The 23159-nt window shown below is 42.7% G+C and overlaps 1 protein-coding gene and 1 long non-coding RNA gene across 2 annotated transcripts in view; one reads left to right on the forward strand and one right to left on the reverse strand.

Moving 5' to 3' along the window:
* LOC121144146 overlaps positions 1-13590 on the reverse strand; it is a 33542-nt gene extending 19952 nt beyond the window's left edge. Inside the window, exon 1 of the long non-coding RNA XR_005881453.1 lies at positions 13477-13590. This is a non-coding gene — a long non-coding RNA (uncharacterized LOC121144146). The remainder of the gene's footprint in view (positions 1-13476) is intronic.
* Positions 13591-14665: 1075 nt separating this feature from the next.
* LOC101826190 (short coiled-coil protein) lies at positions 14666-15037 on the forward strand. The gene has a single exon (XM_040757355.1). It carries the CDS (start codon positions 14770-14772, stop codon positions 15016-15018), a length of 249 nt encoding a protein of 82 aa, XP_040613289.1. The 5' UTR covers positions 14666-14769; the 3' UTR covers positions 15019-15037.
* Positions 15038-23159: the final 8122 nt, after the last annotated feature.

Here is a 23159-nt window from a genome sequence, read left to right on the forward strand (position 1 = left end):
CACACTCAGGAATCCCTAAAATCACTAAGCTGGGAGCCATAAGACATGTTCAACAGACTTACAGGGTAAAAAGAAACGCACGCTCACATGCGCACGCACACACACACAAGCACACACACACATATAAAATAAGGTAAAATTTAAAACAAAGTCCTGACATGAGACAGAGAACTTCCAGTATGCCATCCGGTGCTGGGCATGCAGCCTACCCTTAGGATTAATTTGTTTCCCCAGTGAGACTCTCGAGAAAACTAAATCTTCGTTGGTGGGCATTTATTAGTCAGAGGTGGCCTCTGGGTTGGGGATGGGGACAAGTTTACCCTTCTTTCGGCTCTAGGACCTCATCTTGTACCATGTAGACCCTACCTCAGTCTCTGTGAGTTCATATGCGCAGCAGTCATGCTGACTTACAGACCCGTTTTCCTTGCTGTCCTCTGTCCTCTCTGCTTCTTTCGGCCTCCTCTTCTGGCCCATGAGTGGAGGTATTTGAGGGAGACGATTTTTATTGCCAGCAAACAGAGCCACTAGCAGCTGGACAGACGAGCATGCAGCACAGGACTCCTCATGAATGCCCACACACTAGTGCAGCCAGTCACTCTGTCCAGCTTCTGATGGGCAAGGAACTTCAAAACGTGAGGCATGCTCTGTGGCCTTCGGGAGTGGAACACATCTGTGGCAGGTGCAGGATACTGTATTGTGAGAAACATGAAGGACTGATAAAGTGAGAATCCATCTACAAAGGACTCCTGCACAGGTACAAAATGAGATGTGGATATGGGCGTGGCCAGGTGAGATGGCTTGGACCTGAAATTTTTCCCGTGGACTCAGGCGTTCACACACTGGATCTTCAGCTGGGCGCTGTTTAGAGGGTTATATACATAGCACAAGGTAAGGCTCAACTTCGTTGCTTTTTCTCTTTTTGACATTTTGGAACAGTTGTCCCCCACCATTGTGTTACTGAAGAGACTCTTCTTTGCCTCCTCATTTAAAATTGGTTGACTAAAGACTCGGGATACAGCTCAGTGGTAAAACACTTGCCTGTCATGCATGAGGCCTGATGCATGCTTGTGTGCACACACGAACACACACACACACACACACACACACACACACACACACACACAAAATCAACTGCCCAAAGTTTGAGTTTATTTCTAAGTCTTTAATTCTATTCCATAATCTATTCTGTTAAGAGAAGACTTTTCCTTGAGAGAAGCCTTCCTGCCAGCCTGGTTCTAGAGCCGCATCAGTCCCAAATAAACACACAGGAGGCTATATTAGTTATGAGGCTGTTGGCCTTGCTTGTCTCTTACTGGCTAGCTCTGCTTTAAGTAATTACCCCATAATTGTTAATCTAAGTATGTCTCTTACCTGAGAATAGTTCCGGGCTCCTACCCCATGGCGTTACATGTTGACTCCCCTGTGTTTCTCCTTCCCAGAATCCTCTTGGACTCCTAGTCCCACCTATCTAGATTCCTATTGGCCAGACAGTGCTTTATTAACATAAGACTTCCCCAACAATCTATATTGCCATCCCTTTTTTCTTTTTATTTAGATTAGAAACAATATTATTTTATATATCAGTCCCAGTTCCCTCTCTTTCCCATGCTCCCATGCCCCCCTGCTGCCCCACATTCCATCCCAAAGTCTGTCACATCATTTGAGGCAGGGCCTAGGCCCATGTGTCTAGGTTGCAAGAGAATCCCTCTATGTGGAACGGTCTCCCAAAGTCCATTTGTACATTAGGGATAAATACTGTTCCACTACCCCATAAACTGCCCAGGGCTCCTAACTTACACCCACTTTCAGGAGGCCTGGTTCGGTCCTATGCTGGTTTCCCAGCTGTCAGCCTGGGGTTCATGTGCTCCCCCTTGCTCAGGTCAGCTGTTTTTGTGAGTTTTTCTCCAGCATGGTCTTGACCCCTTTGCTCATCACTCCTCCCTCTCTATAACTAGATCCCAGGAGGTCAGCTCAGTGCTTATGTGTGGGTGTCTGCCTCTGCTTTCATCAGTTACTGGATGAAGGCTCTAGGATGATAGTCATGCTTTTTTAAATTTTTGAAACTATAGTTACATTTCTTCCTCCCCTTTCCTCCTTTTTTTACATTTTTTACATGGCTTCTTTTTACATTAATTGTTATTGCACACATTTATGTTATTGTATACACACACATATAGGTTCTGAAGAAAAATGAAAAGGAGCCCACTGAGATATAAATAGGGATGACATTGGACCTGTAGTCTTGTTCAGAGTGTTGACATCTTTCCAACCCATGAACACTGGCTGCCTTTCCATTACTTTAGATGTCTTTTACGTCATAATATTTTGTAGTTTTCAGCGTCTTACCTCCTCAATTACACTTATTTCTAAGTACTCTGTTCTCTCTTGATATCTCCAATGGGGTTTTTTCCTTGTTTCCCATTTTGGATTGTTCTTTGCTAGTATGAGGAAATTCAATTGATTTTTGTAACTTACTTTTCGCCATGTAACTTTGCCAAATTTACTTGCTACTTTTCATAGTTTTTGTCAAGTCTATAGAATCAATCTCTGGCTTCATATCAATTGAGTACAAACAATTTTGTGTCTTCCTAATCTGACTACTTTTAATTTTATTTTTAAGAATTTGTTTTTTCAAGAGATCAATCACATAGCATAGTAACTATGGATAATAATAATGTATACTTGAAACTATGGATAATAATAATGTACACTTGAAAATTACAAGATTAGTTTTCATTTATACTTAAAATAATTTCATACATGAGCATTGTGCTGGATAATTTTATGTCAACTTGACACAAGCTAAAGTCATCTGAGAAGAGGGAGCCTCAGCTGAGGAAATGTCTCCGTAAGCTTGGGCTGTAGGCAAACCTGTAGCATTTTCTTGATTAGATATTGAGGAGGGAGGGCTGGGCCCATTGTGGGTGGTTGCATCCCTGGGCTGGTGGTCCTGAGGTCGATAAGAAAGCAGACAGAACAAGCCATGAGGAGAAAGCTAGTGAGCTGTATCCTTCCATGACCTGTGCATCAGCTCCCGCCTCCAGGCTCCTCTCTGTGTGAGTTCCTGTCCTGACTTCCTTCAGTGACAGACTGCAATGTGGAAATGTAAGACAAATAGATACTTCCATCCCCAAGGTGCTTTGCTCATGGTTTTTTATTATAGCAACAGTAACCCTGACCAAGCCAGGTACCGTATTTTACATCATTCCCACTGTTCCTTCTCCTGCCTCCAACTCTTGCCACGACCTCTGCCGCCTCTCAGAAAGACTGTCCTCTTGTTCCTCTCATTCCTTAATCACTATTACCACAAGTAAGTACAACCTGTTGAGTTCCCCTAGTGTTTCTCATATGTGCATTTATTTAGGGCTGACCACTGGACTTGGATAACCTGTCAGGAACGCATCCCTGGAGAAGACTGGTCCTCCCCCTCTCTGCAGCCATTAGCTGCCTGTAGCTATTCATGTAAGGGTGGGGCCTTGTGAGATTTTCTGCCATCCACATTGGCATGTTGCTGAGTGTTGCCATTGTCCACGTCGTGTTTAGGAGGCCTTATTATAGAAATTTCATGGGTGCAACACATGCCACACAGAGGGGCACTGTCTCACAGCAGATGTCTTCGTCCTCTTGCTCCTGCCATCTTTCTGCCTGTTGGAGTTATGTTGGAGATGTATCGATTCAGACTGGACACCCCACAGTCTGTTGTTTGCATTTGGACCAGGTGTGGTTTCCTGTAATGGTCTCCATCAAAGAGGTGGCTTCTTTAACGAGAGCTACACTTAATATGTAAAGATGCAGAACACTGTATACTTGGACTGTGCTAAGAATAGATGTAAGCCATTCCTACCACAGATAAATGCTAAGGAAGTGAAGTAAGGTGGTCACAAATTTGATTTGGGCATTCCAACATATGTGCATATTTCAAAGCAGCATGCTGTATACCACAAATATATATAATTTTTGTCAATTCAAAAATAAATAATTGATCCTTTTCACACAAGAATAAAAATTGCTCTGATTCTCTGACTATAACTTTTGGCTTAGTGCTGAAAAGAAACAGCAAGAGGAATCATTCTGGGCACTTTCCTGACCACGGGTGGGGGAAGCTTCTGGCAGGTCAACACTGGGTTTGATGGGACTATGGTTTTTCTGTTGTTGCTTTTATACATGCCCTTTATAAGATTGAAAATACCCATTTGTTGGGTGTATTTATAGCAAGCACCTTGCTTCTGTTCATTTAATTCACAACACTGATGGAGGACCTGCTGCATATGCCAAGTTAAGTATAGTCTCGGGGACATGACAGGTCCCTACTGTTTCCTAGATGATAATGGGGTGGAGGAGGTGGGCGCTGTCCTGGTGTCCTTTCTGCATCTATCATGAAACATTCTCACCAAAGCAACTTGGGAGAGGAAAGGGTTTACCCTTTCAGGTCATAGTCTGTCACTGAAGGGAGCCAACGCAGGGCCTGGAGACAGGCACAGTGGAGGAGTACTGCCGGCTAGTTTGCTCTCTGCCTTGCTCACGGACTCAGGCTTAGTTCCTATAGTGCCAGAACGACCTTTCTAGGATGGGCTCTTTCACATCAGTTAATTAAGATAATCCCCCACAGACGGGCCCACAGGTCAATATACTCTGTGCAGTTCCTCAGTGGAGTCTATCTGTCACATAATTCTAGGCTGTGTCATTAGTAGTTAAAGCTAACTAGGAGAAGTACCTAGGCTGGCCTTCACAACACCGAATGATGAGTGACTTAGGGAAAAGGAATAGAAGAATCTACTTCTCTGTGGAGAAAAAAGGAGGTGTCTTGGTTTGGGTCAGACGTAAGTGTGGACACTGAGGGCGTCCCCTGATGGGCGGGGTGGGGAGGGTGTGGACACTCAGGGTATCCTCTGCTGGGGGTCAGCACCAACAAGTCTTCCAAGAGGATCTGTAGTGTCATCTCTTCAAGTCTAAAGTTCAAGGCTCACAGTGCAGGAGCCTTGTTGTATAGCAGCCTCCAAATTGAAACATCCCATCCTGGATGAGGAGGGAGTCTTATGTGACTCCAGAAATAAAGTTCACGTATCCCTTCCTCACCGTTATAAAAGCAGTAATTACTGCTGAGGAGAGGGGACTCTCCAAATTGTCATGCAGGATATTTCTGGAGTGCAGCCATCCTGAGTTATGGTCCATGCTGGGGTGGACTTCTCAGTGATGATCATCCTCCCATGAGGAACTGCACAGAACTCACTGGATTTGCCAAGGTGAACTCAGGTGGGATGACTGCTTTGGCTTGTTCTCAGTGCCCCGCCTGGGGTAAAAAGACATTTGTTCGCATTGAGAGCAGATGGCAGGTGCGTTCTTTTCCTGCCCATTAGATTTACAAAATAGAAATGGCACAGTGTAAAATGGGAATGTCTGTTGGCAAGTGTTACAGGCTTCTCAGATGGAGAGGGACCCCAGAGTCCTTCTCTACCGCTCTAAGGGGCCTAGGGTGCCTTACCTCATGATCACTCTCACTCCCTCTGTCTAGAGGTTAAGGATATCCCTGTGCCCCTTCTACAGCAGTAGCTGAGTCTGTCTCTGTAATTGTCAAGTGAGTGAGAGGAGACTCCCACCCTCCTCTGCTCTCTGTGGTATGACAGGCACAGAGAGACTTGTTGTATGTGAGGGGAAATGAGCTGATTTCAGGAAAACAAAAGCTTACTGATGGGGGGAAGCCACAGAGAAATGGAAACTGTCCATTGGTAGGGATTAAAAAGCCATTTTAAAAAACCCTCAAACTGGGATTATGACCCCTTCTCTTGTCCCAGGGCTCTGAAGTCTCAATGTCTGTCTCCCTAGGGAAAGTCACACAAAAAGCTTCTTGCTGTGTCCTCAAATGGCAGAGAACTCACCAGTGTCTCCTCTTACAAGGACACCAGTCCCTTTGGGTTAGGGCTCTGCCCCTAAGGTGTCACCTCCAAGAGCTCCTAAGGGCCACTTTCCAATGGTCAAATCACAGGCGGCAGATTCAGCAGAGGCGTTGGAGACACACATATCAGTGCTCACCACAGAGTTTTGGCCCTTTGCTGGAGGCAGTGGGGAAACCTGGGAGGGCTCTTAAGGCTGGAAGTAGCCATCACCATGGGGAGGCCAGGGACACTTTCTGGCTGACCACTTGGATTCTTCCTAGTAATGCTCGTGGGGACAGGGAATCCAAAAAGAGAAGATGACCCTGATGAGGTCAGTTTGGTCACGTAGAGGAGGAGGGATGTCCTAAGGAATAAGGTCTCACAAGATGGCCCTGCCAGTGTTTGTCACTCCTTAAAGCCAAGCAGATACACCTTCCTTGAACACTATGCGAGGTACTCAAGAAGTGTTTGATTGAACGACAGAGAGATAGACTGTTGGGTCACATGGAATACCTTGCTGGTGTCCTTTTGCCTGGGTTAGGGCTTATCTGGAGAAAAGACAAAGCATTCTTCCTGGGTGTATCTGAGGGACTGCTTCTGGAACAAATGGACACATACATCAATAGGATAAATGGGTATGACTGTCCACTTGATTTAAAAAAAATGATGCTTAGGGTGTTAGTGAGGCTCACTCATGGGTCTGTCTAAAAAGGCATTTCCAGAGATGACTAACTTAAGAGGGAAAACCCCTCCCGGGTATGGAGAGATCCACTCCATGGGCTGGGGTTCCAGATGGAATAAGAGAAAAAGGAGGAAGGCACAGCCACACTCCCTTCTCTGTCTCCTGGCCCACTGAGATGCCAACAAGCAGCCGCCTCAAGGCTCCCTCAGCCTCAGGCTATCCCCACAGCTGTTTCCCCAGCAGAGCAGGCCCTGAAGGAACCTCAATGTCGGGGCCAGGCCTTCTTTGTGGGAGCGCACCGAGCTCCCTGGCAGATGGCTTCCTGTCTGGCTGCCCAGAGAAAGCAGCATGAAGGAATGGGCGGGGAGGCAGACAGAGAATGCAGCTGCTTGTGAAGTGGATCAGTGGGTCAAATCCCGAAGGCCAGGAAGGAGCCAAGTGGGAGGGCTCACTCTTGTCTGCTCCCAGAGGGAAGGAGCAGGCACGGGCAGCTCTATGGGAGCTGCTGGGAAAGTCTCCAGCTCTGCGCCTCCTCTCCATGGACTCAGGGTGAAGCTGTGCCTTCAGCCCCCTCTATTGCCTTGGTTTGACAGCCAGTTGCTCTCATCTGCCAGGCACATTCTCCCCATGTTCCACCTCTGAATAAAAGGAGCTCCCCCACCCACTTTAGAGGCTGCTTTCTCTAAGTTCCACTCCCTCCCTCTCTCCACTGAGCACCGGTCATTCCTCACCAGAAGCAGACAGCAGAGCCTAGAGGATTCCACACCCAGACTCAGGACTCTTCCAGAGTCTTGGAATTCTGTCATCTTTTGATTTCCCCTGATGAAGGTCTTTTGACAGCAGTTGGTAAAACACAAGTTATCTTTACAGAGCCATTCCCACCACACACACACACACACACACACACACACACACACACACACACACACACACACACACTGTTCTGCTCCACTGGAGAACCCTGACTAATCCACCCAGCACACCAGCTGCTACGGTTTGGATGAGTCCCCAACACTTCAGTGAAGTGACCAGTCCCCCATTTTAGCAGCCATGACAGGCTAACATGTGCCCACATGACCTTGCTGCTCCTGTCCTGGTCACTAGGAGGTCAGATGTCCTCCTCATGGCAAGGAACCAATCAGAAGTTAGCTGGCGGGGCTGTGCTTTACGACTCTGGGTGTGCTTTACAGACAGTGCACAACAGTGACATACAGAGCATAGCAACTGCCCTGGGCCATAACAACCAGTTGACCAGTCAACACAGGGCAGGTCGTCCAAACTTAGAAACACACCAATCCTGAGACTGTTGTGTACCCCTAGACACTCCCCTTATGCTACCCTTTAAGATCCCCGACTCATGGTTTCTCAGGGTCTTTCTCCAGCCATCTGTCGTGGTGAATGGATGAAAGGCCCAAGCTAATGGGGTTTGCTCGTTAAACCACTACAATAAAAGACTATTTGCTTTTGCATCGAAATCTGTCTCTTAATGATTTGGGCATTCAGAATTTGGGCACAACATCAGCTAGAAGCTTGGTCCTCACTGTATGGACTTTGAGAAGTGATAGAATGTAAAGAAGTGTTTTTTTGTTCAATGGGAACATTGCCTTAGAAAGGGGCCAATGTAGTCACAATGAGACCCTGGTTAGTTCCCATGAAGATTAACATGATTGTCATCTTATCAGGATCTAGAATCACCCAGGAGATACATGATTTAGGGCATGTCTTTGTGGGATTCTAGATTAACTTAATTAAAGAGGAAAGACCCACCTGAATTAGGCAGCACCACTCCTTGTGTTGAATATAAAGGAGAAAGTGGACTGAACATCAATATTCATGGCTCTCAGCTTCCTGGTTGTAGATGCAATGTAACCCATCCCCCACACACACATTAAACTGTCACTATGGCTTCCCTGCTATAACGGTCTACTCCCTCAAAGTGTGAGCCCAGATAAACCCTTTCTTCTCTAAGTTGTTTTTGTTAGGAATTCTGTCACTACAAAAAAAAGGGTAACAGGATTTTACAGAAGTCTTTATTATGGGAACTCAACAGAAATGGGGAAATAGAGACTCACAGATACAGGACAAAGTGGAAGCCACAGCGGGTCCAACTGCCATGTCCTGCCAGTCTTAACCACGGGAGATGTGAACAACCACAAGGCTTACTTCTGCTCCAACACCCCAAAAGAGAAAGTGAGACCCCTCCTCTTCCTTATAAGAAATCATATCCAAACACAGAAGCTACACCTGAAGACCAGTATCCCCAAAACTATTGGTGGAATAAATTCCCACAACACTTCCCCTTTAGTCTAAATAAGAGAAGGTTCTAAACCTAATACAAAACTATATAGTAAGAACAAATATTGAGTATTGTCCAAAAGAAAGAAAGGGTAATAACACACCCAAAAATAGAACTACAACCAACAAGAACACCAAGCAAGAAACACATACAGGTGACAGGTAATTGGCAAAGAACAAAAATTATTCCAATAGCTGTCTTATCCTAAAACATCTGAGCTAAGATGTGACTATCTAGCCTTCAATCCCATTAAAGACCCCAGAAGGAAAATAACATTACCAGAGCAAGCAGGAAGTGCAAGCAGGTGACTTCCAAAAGATGAAAGAAATGACAGAAACAGCTGGTTGTCTGGACAGTCACCCAGAGTCTCTCTGCAGCGTTGGTGCAGTCAACTGTGGCCGAAGGCCTGGAACATCTCACAGACCATTTTCAGAAGCAGCAGACTTGTCTTGGCAAGGTTCAGCAGTCATTTATCTTTGTAACCTGCTTGTCCAGACTGGACAGCATGCTTACTGATAGCAATGAAGGCAAGGGCAGTTCTTTGCCCAATAGACCAGTTTTGCAAAGAAGAAGACAAGCTCATGTGGGGTGTCTCCAGTGCCCGTCATTTGCTCTGGAATAGCTTGGTGCTTCCAGGAGCAGTCACATCTCATGTCAGCAGAATCCTAGATTATTAAAACATTTCAATGCCATGTTCTGTAGATCTTTGAAGTGTTTGAAGATTATCCATCTATGGGGGAACATCTCTATGCATCTAGAGAACCAAACATAACTAGGAATGACAAACATGGATGACTATAACCTGTACTTCTCAATAACCTACATAGCTTACAGACTAGAGCATCACATAGAAAACTGAGCAATCTTTAAACATATGTGCAACATGAGGACAATGACCTCTAAATTGTGGCAATACATGTATAAAAATATCTTGATCAGAGGTAGTATAGTAAAATATGACAAAAAGTCCTTAAATTGTAACAATATACAAAATATCTTAAGCATATATAGAAACATTCATACATGTAGTACAACAAAAATATTTTTACATATATAATATGGAACATGTATAATATGGCGTATATAATTTTGAGTTTGTATCAATATACACATTATCTTAGAAGGAATACAAAAATAATTCTACATATGCAACAATATACAAGAGTCTACAACAATGTAAATTGCCAATAATTAATAGTTGCTAAAATAGTTTAAAAGTAGATTATATTAATGTACCTTATTAGCCTAGCCTATTTACTCTTTTTTCTATATCAAACTAGATTCTTGAGTCTATTATTAATATGTTCCCAACCCTAATAATAAATTAAAAGCAACCCCGAGAAAAATCCAAAAATCGTCCATCACAACTGTTGGGAGAGTGGGCATCATTTTTTTTTTGAGAATTACTTCCAGCTGTTTTGGGGGCAACAATATCTCTATGGGATCCTGTAAAAAAACAAAAATGATGGCTAAGTCTCAAGAGTACTGTCTGTAACAATCAGTCTATGAATAGTGGATAGGGTTATCTGGAGTTCTTATAAGAAATTCTGGCTAGAGAGTTGTTAAGAAGGTGGACTAACTCAGCGAGCCAATTTGGAGTTGTAGAATTGTCTTGAGCAGGTTTATTTTTATTTTTGTTTTTGTTTTTGTCCAAAGTCAATCTTTGAGTGGTGTTTATCAGCTCCATGGAATCATTATAAACCAGGTGGAGTCATTGTTGTGGGCCCCATCTTCTTTCTGGAGATTTTAGAGATTGCTGTTGGGAAAACGTATTGTTTTCTGTGGAAAACTTAAACATTGTTAACATCAAAATGGAGAGTTTAAATATTTTATAGATATGCATCCAAAGAAAGGCACTACAGAGATGAAAATAAATATGGGGAGAAGTAGAATTTGGGGGAGGAAACAGAGTTTTGACAACAATAGTCCCTAGATTTTTGGTTTTCTTCTGTCCCACACTAGGTGACTCTTCTGATGCGAAACAGAAACTCTGAATTTTTCTTTTAGCAACATGCTTGAATTTAGAGAAGAAGAGAACTATGTTCCAACTCCAAAGCCAGCTTTGATTTTTAACTGAGTCAGGACTCCACTGAGAGGTATAGATGTTTAGGTAGTGAGATTTTACCCTGCAGAGAATATAAGTACCATAGGGCAGATTTCTCTTTGCTCAGTAATTTTTTCTGGATAATTTTTAGATGTCTAGATGTCCAAGGTCTTTTGATTGTTTTGAAGACAGCTAATTCTATTTTCCTGTAAAGGCAAGAACATAACCCTGTCCTGACCCTAGTGAGTTTTTCTTACAACATGTAGGATTGTCACACCAGGGGATGAGCTATCCTTCCTCCTTATCAAGAGGTTTCTCCTGTTTGAATTGAATCTTAATTAATTTTGATAGTATCCATAGATTTTCTTCTCCTGTGGAAACGAAAGGGAAACCCTTTCGCCAACATAGCATATATCCTGGTTTTCTTTCTGAGTTCAAGATTTAACTCAGAAGTGTTTTCTATTGTACAATGTCTCTCTATAGCTGTTGTTCCTTTCTTATTAGCATTAAGAAAATTTAAGGTTAATAGGGCATTATGCAACTTATCTGGTGGTGGGTCTTGGTTCCCCCTACCTGCTTATTAAGCATTTTTAAAAGCGTGATTCAATCTCTCAACAATTGCTTGTCCTGTAGAATTGTGTGGTATGCCTGTAATATGCTTTATATTATAGTATTTTAAAACTGTTTCATTTTAATAGAGACATGTGCTGGAAAATTGTCAGTTTTAATTTGTGCAGGTATACCCATGATGGACATAACTTCTAATAGCTGTGTAGTTACAGAATCAGCCTTTTTAGAACTCAAAGTACTTGCTCATTGAAATCATGTAAGCATGTCTATTGTATGGTGTACATATTTTAATTTTACAAATTTTGTAAAATGAAATACATCAATTTGCCAAATTTCATTTCTTTGTATATTTTTAGGCTTACTTTTTGCAGGTAAAGGAGTTTGGTTTTAGAAGGAACATTTTTCTATGATTTCCTTGACTTGTTGCCAAGTAATAAAAAAAATCATGTTTTTTAAACCTTTGCTATTGACAAGGTGTTTTTTATGAAAATTTGAGACCTGCAGCACACTCCCTATTAATAACTGATTAATTTCCTCATTACCTTGAGCTAGAGGACCTGGCAGACTCATATAGGATCTGATGGGTGATATATGTATGTGTATATATATATATCTGATGATTCATATTCCTGACTATTTCCTGTGATTGTATAAATAATGAAGTTAATTTTGTTTCATTAGGAATAAATCCAGAAGTTTCAATGTGTAAAACAATTCTTTCTGCATATTGAGAACCATAACTGTATTGAGAGAGGTTCTGTAAAGTTCATTAGTACCATAAGAATGACATACAATTCTGCCTTTTGCACAGAGTTATAAGGGTTTTGAACCACTTTACTTATATTTCCTGATTTATATCCTGCCTTTCCTGATTTATTTGCATCATTATAGAATGTAGGGACTCCAGAGATTGGTGTTTTCCTTACAATGCATGGAAGGATACAAATGATTCTTTTTATGAGTTTATTTCTCTCATTTGGGGGATAATTGTTGTTAATCTTTCACAAAAATTACTGCAAGCTCTTTGTCAATATTTATTATCTCTCCATAAAGAGGAAATTTCCTTGTTAGTTAAAGGCACTATTTTTTTCTGCTGGGTCCATTCCTGTCAGTTGATGAAGTCTTTATTTCCCTTCTAAAATTAAATCAGAAATATTTTCCATATAAGTCTTTCATTTCTGATTCTGTTTATGTGGTAGGAATATCCATTCCAATATAATATCTTCCCTCTGCATCAAAACCCCTGAAGGGGGTCCCTAGGGAATACTGTAGCCAGAATGCAGGTAAAGCTTCGGATCCACAAGATCCACACGTGCCTCTCACATTCTCTTTCCACCAAAGCTAATTCTTTATCAGCTTCAACTGATAATTCTCTCAGACTATTTAAGTTCTTCTCCTCTTCTAGGGTCTTGGCCAAATTATTCAGTTCATAAGTTTCTAATCCAACAGTGGTCTTTAAGATAGGAAATCTCTCCTAGCCATCTTTGAAAACCATTAAGAAGCCACAATAGATCTCTCCTGGTCTGTACCTGCTGTGGTCTAATATTATATAGACCTATTTTATATCCTAAGTCATTAACAGAATCTCCTTTCTGTATTTTTTTCAGTAGCAATTTATAATCCCTAGCAAGGCAAAAACTTTCTTTACTTCTTAGAACATTTGTCTCTAAGGTTTTGACCTTTGAATCAGCCAATAAAATATCATCCATATAATGGTAAATTATATATTGTAGAAAATGCACATGAATTAATTACAATTTTTTTCCACAAAATATTGGCACAGGGTGAGGCTGTTTAACATTCCCTATGGGAAAAACCTTCCATTGATATCTCTTGACCAGCTGAAACTTATTATAAGTAGGCACTGTGAAAGCAAATTTTTCGCTATATTTTTCTTGTAAAGTTATAGTGAAGAAATAGTCTTTTAAGTCAATAACTGTAATAGACCATCTTTAGGTAACAGAGAAAGCAAAGGCATTCCAGGATGTAAAGAGCCCATCGGCTGAATTACCTTATTTAAGTCTCTCAGGTCTATCAGCATTCTACATTTTTACAGACTTCTTTTTAATAACAAATGCAGGAGAATTCCAAAGGCTGGTAGATTCTTCAATATACCCAGCATTTATCGGCTTCTGAACCAGATGTTCTAAAACCTGTAGCTTCTGTGATGTCACAGGCCATTGCCTAACCCAGACAGGTTTGTCAGTTAACCATTTTAAGGGTAAGGTCATTGGTACCACTGAGAGTTCGACAGCTACTGTTTCCTATTTCTGTACAGCTTGAATGGCTGGTGACTGTTTTTTATAGTTTGTATAGTTCCAAGAAGCATGAGTTGGTTTATGGTCTGTTTCTGAGACTGGAGGAGTGTTAATCTAGGTATTCCATTGCTGCAACAGATCATGACCCCACAGATTCACTTCTATATTAGCTACATATGGCCTCAGCCTTCCTCTCTGTCCTATGCATTAAACCCATCTTGTGCTTCATTTTACCTAAGATAGGGTTTCAGTCCCTAGGAATTAAACATCTACCTCCTGAAGAGGCCAATTCTACAGTATTAATAGTCACGTCTTTACCTGTGTCAAATAATCTCTTAATTATAATGTCATTTATTTGTATTCTTAGCTTTGGCCGTTTACAGAAGTCTATCAAAATATATGTTTTCTGTTTACTCCTGGAATTTTTGATTCATCCTCCAAAGCTATTCTATCATCCAGAGCAGTGTTTTGTTTGTTTGTTTGTTTGTTTGTTTTGTTTTTACAGTAAGTACAGGATTTGCTACTTGTCCTGGAAATGACCATACCACGTTTGACACAGGGGCCTCCAAGAGGCCCCCCAAGGAGTTTCCTGATGGTAAAGTGTTGCCTTGCTTGTCTCTTGTTGATCTACATTTCATTGATTCAATGTCAGCCTTCTGCATGACCCAGAAGGCTGGGCCTTCTACTTGGATCATTCCCAGAAGAAACATTATTTCTAGGAACACTCTGCTTACAATTCCTTCTCAGATGACCTATTCTACCACAATTGAAACATTTGGTATTTCGATGTCTCTTAATACTTTAGGAAATCACTTCTCCTACCTAAGCCTCATTATTATAGTCAAGAAACTCAACATTGTGCAAGGTTGGGTGCCAGGTGTAACAGGATTTTACAAAAGTCTTTATTATGGGGATTCAGCAAGAAATACAGACTCAGAGAGCCGCTGCCTGAGGCGTCTCACCCATCCCGCCCCCTCCCGGCACCTCAGACGCAAGACCATTCATCAAAGAGTGTGCATCCAAGAGCTGAAAGTCTGTTACCCAAGATGATGAATGCTGACATGGATGCAGTTGATGCTGAGACTCAGGTGGAACTGGAAGAAAAGATGAGACTTATTAATCAAGTGTTGGAACTGCAGCACACACTTGAAGATCTTTCTGCAAGAGTAGATGCAGTTAAGGAAGAAAATCTGAAGCTAAAATCAGAAAATCAAGTTCTTGGACAATATATAGAAAACCTCATGTCTGCTTCTAGTGTTTTTCAAACAACTGATACAAAAAGCAAAAGGAAGTAAAGGCTTCACTTCCCTCTCATCTGTGGAGTTGCTGCTTTTTTTTTCTTAAAGCTTGGATATGATCCAAAAGTTACAGTATCCTTTGCTTCCTTGAGTATTTATAAAGAGAATGCCAGATCTAGGTAATATTAACTGCTTAACAGGAAACGTCCCTGAGTTAATGTTATATGTATTACATTAGTCTATGAAAATGTGCAAATGTAGAGACTTTATAATTAGAATGATAGATATTTATGAAACTTGAAGATAAATGTTTTGCCAATGCTTATATATCTATAGGCTTAGCACTGTCTTTTATCATATGCCTAACTAGTAAACTATACAAGAGAATAACCATGTGAACAGTGACCAAACCATGTACTGAATGCACAGCTTCTGTACCCTGTCCACCATCGTGTGCCTCTCCCCCATCTCCCTGACGGTAACTTCAGTAGTTGTCACCTACCAGAGTAACCTGAACTGTAACCAAAATAAGATACTTTCTTAGCTAAGGCTTGCCATTTGTAATAGTTAGTAATAAGATAGGATCGATGGTTTCTCTTTAATCAATTGAAGATAGATTGAAGCTATAAAAATGAAGGGTTTTCTTTGAAATGTAAATTGTCCCAATGAGAAGCTAAAAGTCCCTTTTACACAAAATAGCCCGTTTGGTGTTAAAAAGATAAGAGTGCTGGCCACATGTATGTGAGAAATAGAAAATCTTGAGGAAAGATACAAATAGGGAGGAAAACTGGATAACAGAAGTAACCAACTCCAAATGTTTTCTCTCCAGATGTGTGTTACCTCTGGGCCACAGCTGCAACTTTGGGACAGTATGAAATCAGACTAAGTCTGATGTAAGCAGGTTAAGTAAGTCACATGTCAGAGGACCAGTTAAGAGTTTGGTCTCAAGGTTTGTACCCAGGAAATAAACTTTTACAAAATTAATTGAGAGTATATTAGTATATGAATCATGAATATAAGAGTTTTGTATATGCGATGATTGTTAACATTAGTATTTTATCTCAGTTGTTTTTCCCAGAATTTCTGTAAGTGCAACCACTTTGCAGAATTTCAGTAATTTCTTTTAACAATTTTAAAATTGTTTGGTTTGTAGCTTCCATTTGATAAAGGAGTTGATATCAAGAATAATGTTAAAATGTTACAACAGGAAAGACCCACTAGTGCAGCTGATGGCTCTCAGGTTGGGCTGTGTTGACTTGTGGGATCATCAAATGTATTAGTGACAGTAGCTACATGGACATGTAATCCTCACATTGCAGATATTTTGCAACCCTTTTGTGACTGCATTACAAATATTTAAAATTGTGTTCTGCTTTGCTGTTTAATAAAAAGCTGTTTCAGAGAAAAAAAAAAGAAATATAGACTCACAAATACAGGACAAAGTGGAAGCCACCATGAGTCCAACTGTCATGTCCCACAGTTCTGCCCAAGAGAGATGTGAACAACCATAAGGCTTGCTTCTGCTCCAACCTCCCAAGATATAAGTGAGATCCCTCCTCTTCCTTATAAGAAATCATCTCCACGCACAGATGCCACACCCAAAGACTGGTACCCCAAAAACTATTGGTGTAGTGAATTCCCACAAGTAACAAACACAGTTCCCAAAAGAGTCTGCATTATAGAAAGAGCCTCACTTCTCAGTTTATCCTGCTTCATCTCATTACATGATCTCATCTTCATCCAATACTGCTGCCACTGTAGGACCTCACCAGACAACAGAGGCTACCAGATCTTGGAACTTCATCCTACAAATTAAAACTGTTTTTTATAAAGTACCCAGCCTTTGGTATTTTATTATAGCACCAGAACCTAGGTTAACATATCAAACCAAGACCTGAAAATGTCCATGGGAAGATTTCCCAAGAGAATGGCTTAAAGGGCTGAGGGGATTCTATCATCTCATCTGTGTGACAGAGATTTACACCCACAGATTCCACCTCCACAGTCTCCTCTTTCAGGTGCCATGCCCCAGACTGTCCCGCGCTACCGTCTCGCCAGCAAGAACGACGCAGAACACTCGGATCCTTCTGCAGTAAAGCTTTAATGCATCTTGAGAGATAGATGATCAGCTTCTTAGAGGGAGACCCCAAGCTAAGAAACCCAGCCCCTTATATAAGCCTAGGAGCTCCGAGTGAGACGTGTAGAGCCGGGATTGGTGGTTTGCACATCACCCCAGATGACGCCACGGGAGAGGCACAGCTTAAACGGTTAACTCCAACTGACAGCAGATGTCAGCGCCATCTTCTAACGGCAATAGCGATAGCGAGGGCGGCTCCTCACACCAGACTATGCTGAAATCTGGGGATAGAAAAAGACCCAAGATCCTTAACTCAGATGGAGATGTAAGGCCTGAGCCTCCAACTCATTTCCCTCTTTGGTTTCCTTTATGGTACTGTGTTTTGAAGTGAATTGTTGTGAAATAAAATTATTTGGTAAATGACAAACTATTACTTCTCTCATGACAAGTGTGGGGCGGTAGGCAGTACTCACACATTCAGCTAACATCTGAGCACTGAGTTTGGGTGTCTACAATGGTTTCCTAATGCAGCTGTAGAAAAATATATACTTGGAAACTCAAGCCACAGTTACCATTGGGAACATCTATTTTTGTTTACAGAAGACTCCAAGTTAGGAACTGTCAGAGCACAGACTGCTCAAGGAGTGCCCTCAGCCTTCTGTTTTGACATCTCCACTGGAAACAACACTCAAGGCACAAATTCATCATTCTTCCAGCACATAGCTGAGGAGCCCTCTGTGTAGAACTTCTCAGAAAGAGATTCCCCAAGAAGAAAGTCCAGTTTGAAAGGCTGGATCTGCATCAGAACTTTAGAGTGTTTGGTGCATAGATGTCTCTAAGAAACACACTCTGAGATCTCAGGCCTAGTCAAGCAGAAGAGACTGCATGTGGCCTAGGAGACCACTGATGGCCAAGACAGTGTGTAGATCCTCTGCCAAGTGATATCATCTCATCTAGTAGTCTGGCATATCTTAGTAAGAGTTTGAAGCCAGCTTCATCCCTGAAGGAGCTCCTGGCAGAATTTGTCACTGTTATTTAACCCATTGTATTTCACCAGGAGGGAACACAATGACAAGAAGGAGTTGAAGCTGCCTGGGTGCCATGGGGATGATTTTTGTCACATGAACAAGGAGTACATTTGGGGGGCCCATGATAGAGATTTTGATAAATTAACCGTTTTAATTCAGACGTTTCTATGACTGAATGGGTCCTTCATATGTTGCAGGGACCCCTCTTCCTCATTTTGATTCCATGTTCTTTTTCCTTGGGCAGAATTTTCCAGAAGTGGGTATATTTTTACTAGTCCCTTTGAAGAGCATGACCTTGGCCTTATTTGACAGCTCTGTTTGGGGATGCATTTGCTTGGTGTTTTTGTTTTTGTTTTTGTTTTTGTTTTTGTTTTGTTTTGTTTTGTTTTGCTGTGGTGGTAGTCTCTAACATAGTCACCTCAGTTTAATCTATATAAAAATAGCATTCTTCCCTTTTCCTTTCGGGTCACATTTGCTCCTTTTCTATGCTTTATAAAGTTGCCTGCCTTTCTCTTTTCAATGATAAATAACACTGTCTAAAGTTGTGACCTTCTCTGTGAATATGATTACATCTGCATCCTGAAAATTCATACCATGTAGTTTTTTTATTTAATTAAAATATATTTACATCATTTTCCTCTTCCCTTTCCTACCTCCAGCCTCTCGTGTGTTTCTCCCCTCCCCCTCTTTCTTTAATATTATTGTCACATCTATATAAGCTAATAAATATATTGTAAAAGGCAAAGGAGATCTTTTAGAAAAACAATCTTTTAATTACACCATTAATTTTATGACAGACACATTAGGGAGTTTTATCATTATGAGTCTACCACTAAAAATCTTGATATTAACAAATACTTTGAAATTACCACAGCATCGTAACCTATGATGATCTATATGTTTTCATCCATGGTCAACTCCTGAGAGGCAGTTACTTCCATATGAATGGATTGCATTGCTAGCAAAGCTGAATGTCTTACGTACTTGGTGGCCACTGTTTGGACTGTTTTTTTTTCTTGCCTTTACCTTTTCATCCTTATTCTTTGCTCTTTTCCATGTATATTGCAACTATTTTGGCCACTGTATTATTAGATTTTTTAATTTGCTTATTTTTTCTTGTAAGATTTTCAAAAATTTGTTCCATCCAATATAGCAATCTTTTTCTCTCTCGTGGTTTTAGGAAGATCTTACACAGTGAAGGTTGTACTATTTAACATTTGTTACTATTTGTTTACATTTGAATCTTCGAAGCATCCGTATCCCCCTGGGTATCCGAAGCACTCAGGCCCAATCCCTGGATGCTGTGCTGTCTGTCATTCTCCTATTTGCTCACTCTCCCTCTGCCTCCAGCCTCAGCACCCACTGTCAGCAAGACAGACACGATTGTCCCAAAAACAGCAGCTCCCTCTGACCTGATGGCAGACACACTGGACAACACGTATTTACAGGTGTGTCAAGCGTTGAAAGAAGACCCCAGACCCCCAGCTCCTGCATCCAAAAGCCTTGTGAAAAGCAGCAAGCTCAACCTCCTCCCCAGCCCAGAGCCCTTTACCTGCTACTCCTGTGTCCCTTCCAGACTGTGACTCCATGAATGCTTGCTCAAAATGTCTGTGAATGCCCAAGTGGCCATGGAGGCTGCTGAGAAAGAGGATGACAGAAGTCCTTGAGTCTGAGAGGAGTTTGGGAGGAAGAACTTTCAGCCCTGCACTCTCTGGAGTTGGGGCTCAGCGGGGCCTCCCCCACGTCCTTCACTCACCCTGTGTTTTGGCCAGGGTGCCCTGGTTCTGCAGGAGCAAACAATCTCTGTATCTTTATAGCACTCAAAAAGCTGACTTCTTGTTGGTGGGCATCTACTGTGGCCCCAGTGAACTGACTGTCGTTCCTATCTCAGCACGAGTCCCTTGGTGACTTCTGTGGCAAGGGAAGAGAGGCAGCTGGCAGTGCCCTGAATATTATTATTGCCGCCATCTGAGAGGGTCCTATAGCAGTAATGGTTACCTGTCCCTCACTAACATAAGAAGGCAGGAAATTTTCTCATATATCAAAAGAGAGAGGGGACCTGAGCACCAGTAATGTCTTGTCAGTGACCCCAATGTTGCCTCATTTCATGCTCGTCCACTTAGGACATTTTAAAGCTATTCATTTAGAGAAGTGTATTCGTCTGTAATTGTAACACGAGTGCTGCCTAACAAAGCACTCTAAACTCAGTACTTTATGATCTTCAGCATTCGTGTTCCCCTGTACCTCGAGGCTCTGCCTACTAGCTGTCTTGGCTGTGCTCTGCATGCAGGTCAGTCTGGATTGGCTTTGGAGCTGGAGTTGGATCAAGTTCAGTCCATGAACTAGGTATTCTAAAGAGAGATCAGAGGGACCAAGGATCCCTTTCAGATCTTGGTTGTGCATGGAAATCCTCCTCCACACAAATTATATCCATTAACTCCCTTGGCCAAAACAAGTCACCTGATCATATCCAAAGGCACGGGAAAGGTGAGTGTCACTATCCATGGAGCATAAAGATGCACATTTCTATTAAAAGGGTAAGCAAGGACCTGAGCACAATGACCCCATCTATGAGGGCCTTTCAGGAAGCATGAGGCTTAGAGGACAGTTTGAGTTACAGTTCTGCCATTCATGTTATGATGCCTATGTGATCTATACAAACACGTATATTTATAGGCCATGACTTGTCAGGGAGAGGTGCACTGTGCACACCCCTGACAGCTTAAGCTGTCTCAATGCCCAGATCCCACACAGCAGCAGGACAGTACCGTCTCCCAAGAGTCGTCCTCTGACCTGCACACACAAGCTGCAGCGTGTGCATGCCTGCATGTCAGTGAACACACCCATGGCCTGAGCGGCAGCCGAGTGTAAGGGTGAGAGCTCCCGTCTGGAGGCCATAGGCCAGGGTTTCTCAACCTGTGGGTTGCCACCCCTTGGGCACCAAACAACCCTTTCACAGGGGTCACCTAAGATCATCAGAAAAAGCATATTTCCAATGATCTTATGAACGGAGACACCCTCCTCTATGGCCTCCAGGCGGGTCCACCCACGTGACAAGATGCCCACATACAAGTCCCTGGACTTGTGTCAAAGGGTCACGGCACTGGGAAAGGTGAGAACCACTGTCATAGGATCAGGACTCGGGAAGGCTGAGTATTCAGATGAAGACTGTAGTCAGGGAAAGACCAGCATCCCGGCTCAACCCGGCCAGGCTGCAGGAGATCCCCTCACCTCTGGAAAGGTCAGCCTTCCACCCTGAGAGAACAGCCTGCTTACTCACCCACTCAGATTCCAGTATCATCGGAAACTGTCTGGAGCGCACACAGAGTAGCGTTTGATTTGGTACCTCGTAGCCTAGGCGGGTTGGCACAGGCCGTGAGCCGAGCAGGGAAGGCCGAAGCTCGTGGGTAGCAGTGGAATGAAGTTCAGCAGAGGAGCGGAACGGGTTCCTGTAAGGATGCCACACAGCATCGTTCTGTGGGGCTGAAAGGCAGTCACGGCTTTCGAAGGGGAGGGAAGGGGATGCTGAGGGCCGTTTCCAGAGCTGTGAGAGGTGAAAGGGCAGTTAGAGGGCTAGGGGACTTTCCTTGGCCCTCAGATGGTGTGGTGACACTCCAGGCTATCAGTCTCCCACCCCCACCCCAGGCATGGGATCAGAGAAGCAATCCTGATTTCCCATGAAGTTAACATTTATTGCCAGCAGAAGAATTTGACTTGGTGTGACCCTGTATGCTAATAGTCACTGAGAGCAGGAATAAGTCACCTCAGGAAAAAGGTCCCTAGTATGGGTTTTATTTGTCGAAAGATGCTAGCTGTCTTTCAAGTGAATTCATTTACTCATAACAGCATGGTCAGGGGCCTCATATTATTTCCTTCCTCTTTTGCAGCTTAAGATACACAGGAGTCTTGTTGTTGTTGCTGTTGTAGTAACACAGGTCAGATTTATACCATTGGTCATTATCAGAGGCCAGCTCAAAAGCCACATGGCCTGGTCTATAACCAAGATGGCTCCCATGCCACTTGGTTTTACCAAGCAGATTTCCAATGCTGATTTCTAGACAGCCGCTAAATCATCTGTATGTTAAGCATCTGAAGGCACTCTGTCCTTCATGTGCCTATATAGTCAGCCCAGAATTGAACACATGCCTTCCAGAACTCCCAAGACCACTGCAATGCCACAGCTCCCGGTGCCTTCTTTAGTGAAGAATTGTCCAGTGAAAAGGCCACTTGGTGTATTTATTTTTAGTGTGCTTGTGTGTGTGTGTGTGTGTGTGTGTGTGTGTGTGTAGGTGGGAAAACAGCCGTAGATTTCATCCCCCAGGTACCTTCTCCTTCTCTGTTGGAGACGAGTTCCCTCACAGGCCTGTAACTCAGCATGGAGGTCACTTAGGCAAGCTGGCCCTGCGATCTGCCTGCCTTAGTCACTCCAACACTGGGATTACAAATCTGTGTCACCACACCCTGCTTTTTCACATGGGTTCTGGGATGCAAAATCAACACACACACACACACACACACACACACACACACACGAACACATGCACACACATACGCACACCAGGCTACAGGGCAATCGCCACACACACTCACACACACGCACGAACACATGCACACACATACGCACACCAGGCTACAGGGCAATCGCTGTACCTACTGGACCATCTTCCCAGGCTCCAAAAGGACCACACTAAGTGGAATGTTCATTTTTCCCAGCTGGCTGCACAATAAGAAGCACCCAAATTGCACACTTAACTGTGGCTACACTTTGCCTTTGAGTGACTCTGCCATTTTACACCAACAAAAAAATGGGCCTGAGGTCATCTTGGTTAAGGATAAACAAATATTCCCTCTTGATTTTGAGAAGGGGAGGGGGTGAAAGTCTCCCTTCCTGGCCTTGCCTACTGGAACTTGTGCGGAGCTCTCCATTAAAACTCGCTCTTGTTTTATGGATTTCTAAAGAGGCACAATCTGAACTTAATTCTTCCTCACTTTAAGACAAGAACCCCAAAGTTAGTATTTAAAATGTCACATGCAGCCAGAGGCCTCAGTAGGTCACAGAGGGCTGGGCAACCCATAGTGGGAAGTGATAAAAT

This window comes from Mesocricetus auratus, unplaced genomic scaffold (genome assembly GCF_017639785.1).
Source record: "Mesocricetus auratus isolate SY011 unplaced genomic scaffold, BCM_Maur_2.0 Super-Scaffold_100014, whole genome shotgun sequence".
Taxonomy (NCBI): domain Eukaryota; kingdom Metazoa; phylum Chordata; class Mammalia; order Rodentia; family Cricetidae; genus Mesocricetus; species Mesocricetus auratus.

Coding starts and splice junctions, on each gene's coding strand:
- LOC101826190 (XM_040757355.1), top strand. CDS start 14,770: ATGATGAATGCTGACATGGATGCAGTTGATGCTGAGACTCAGGTGGAA.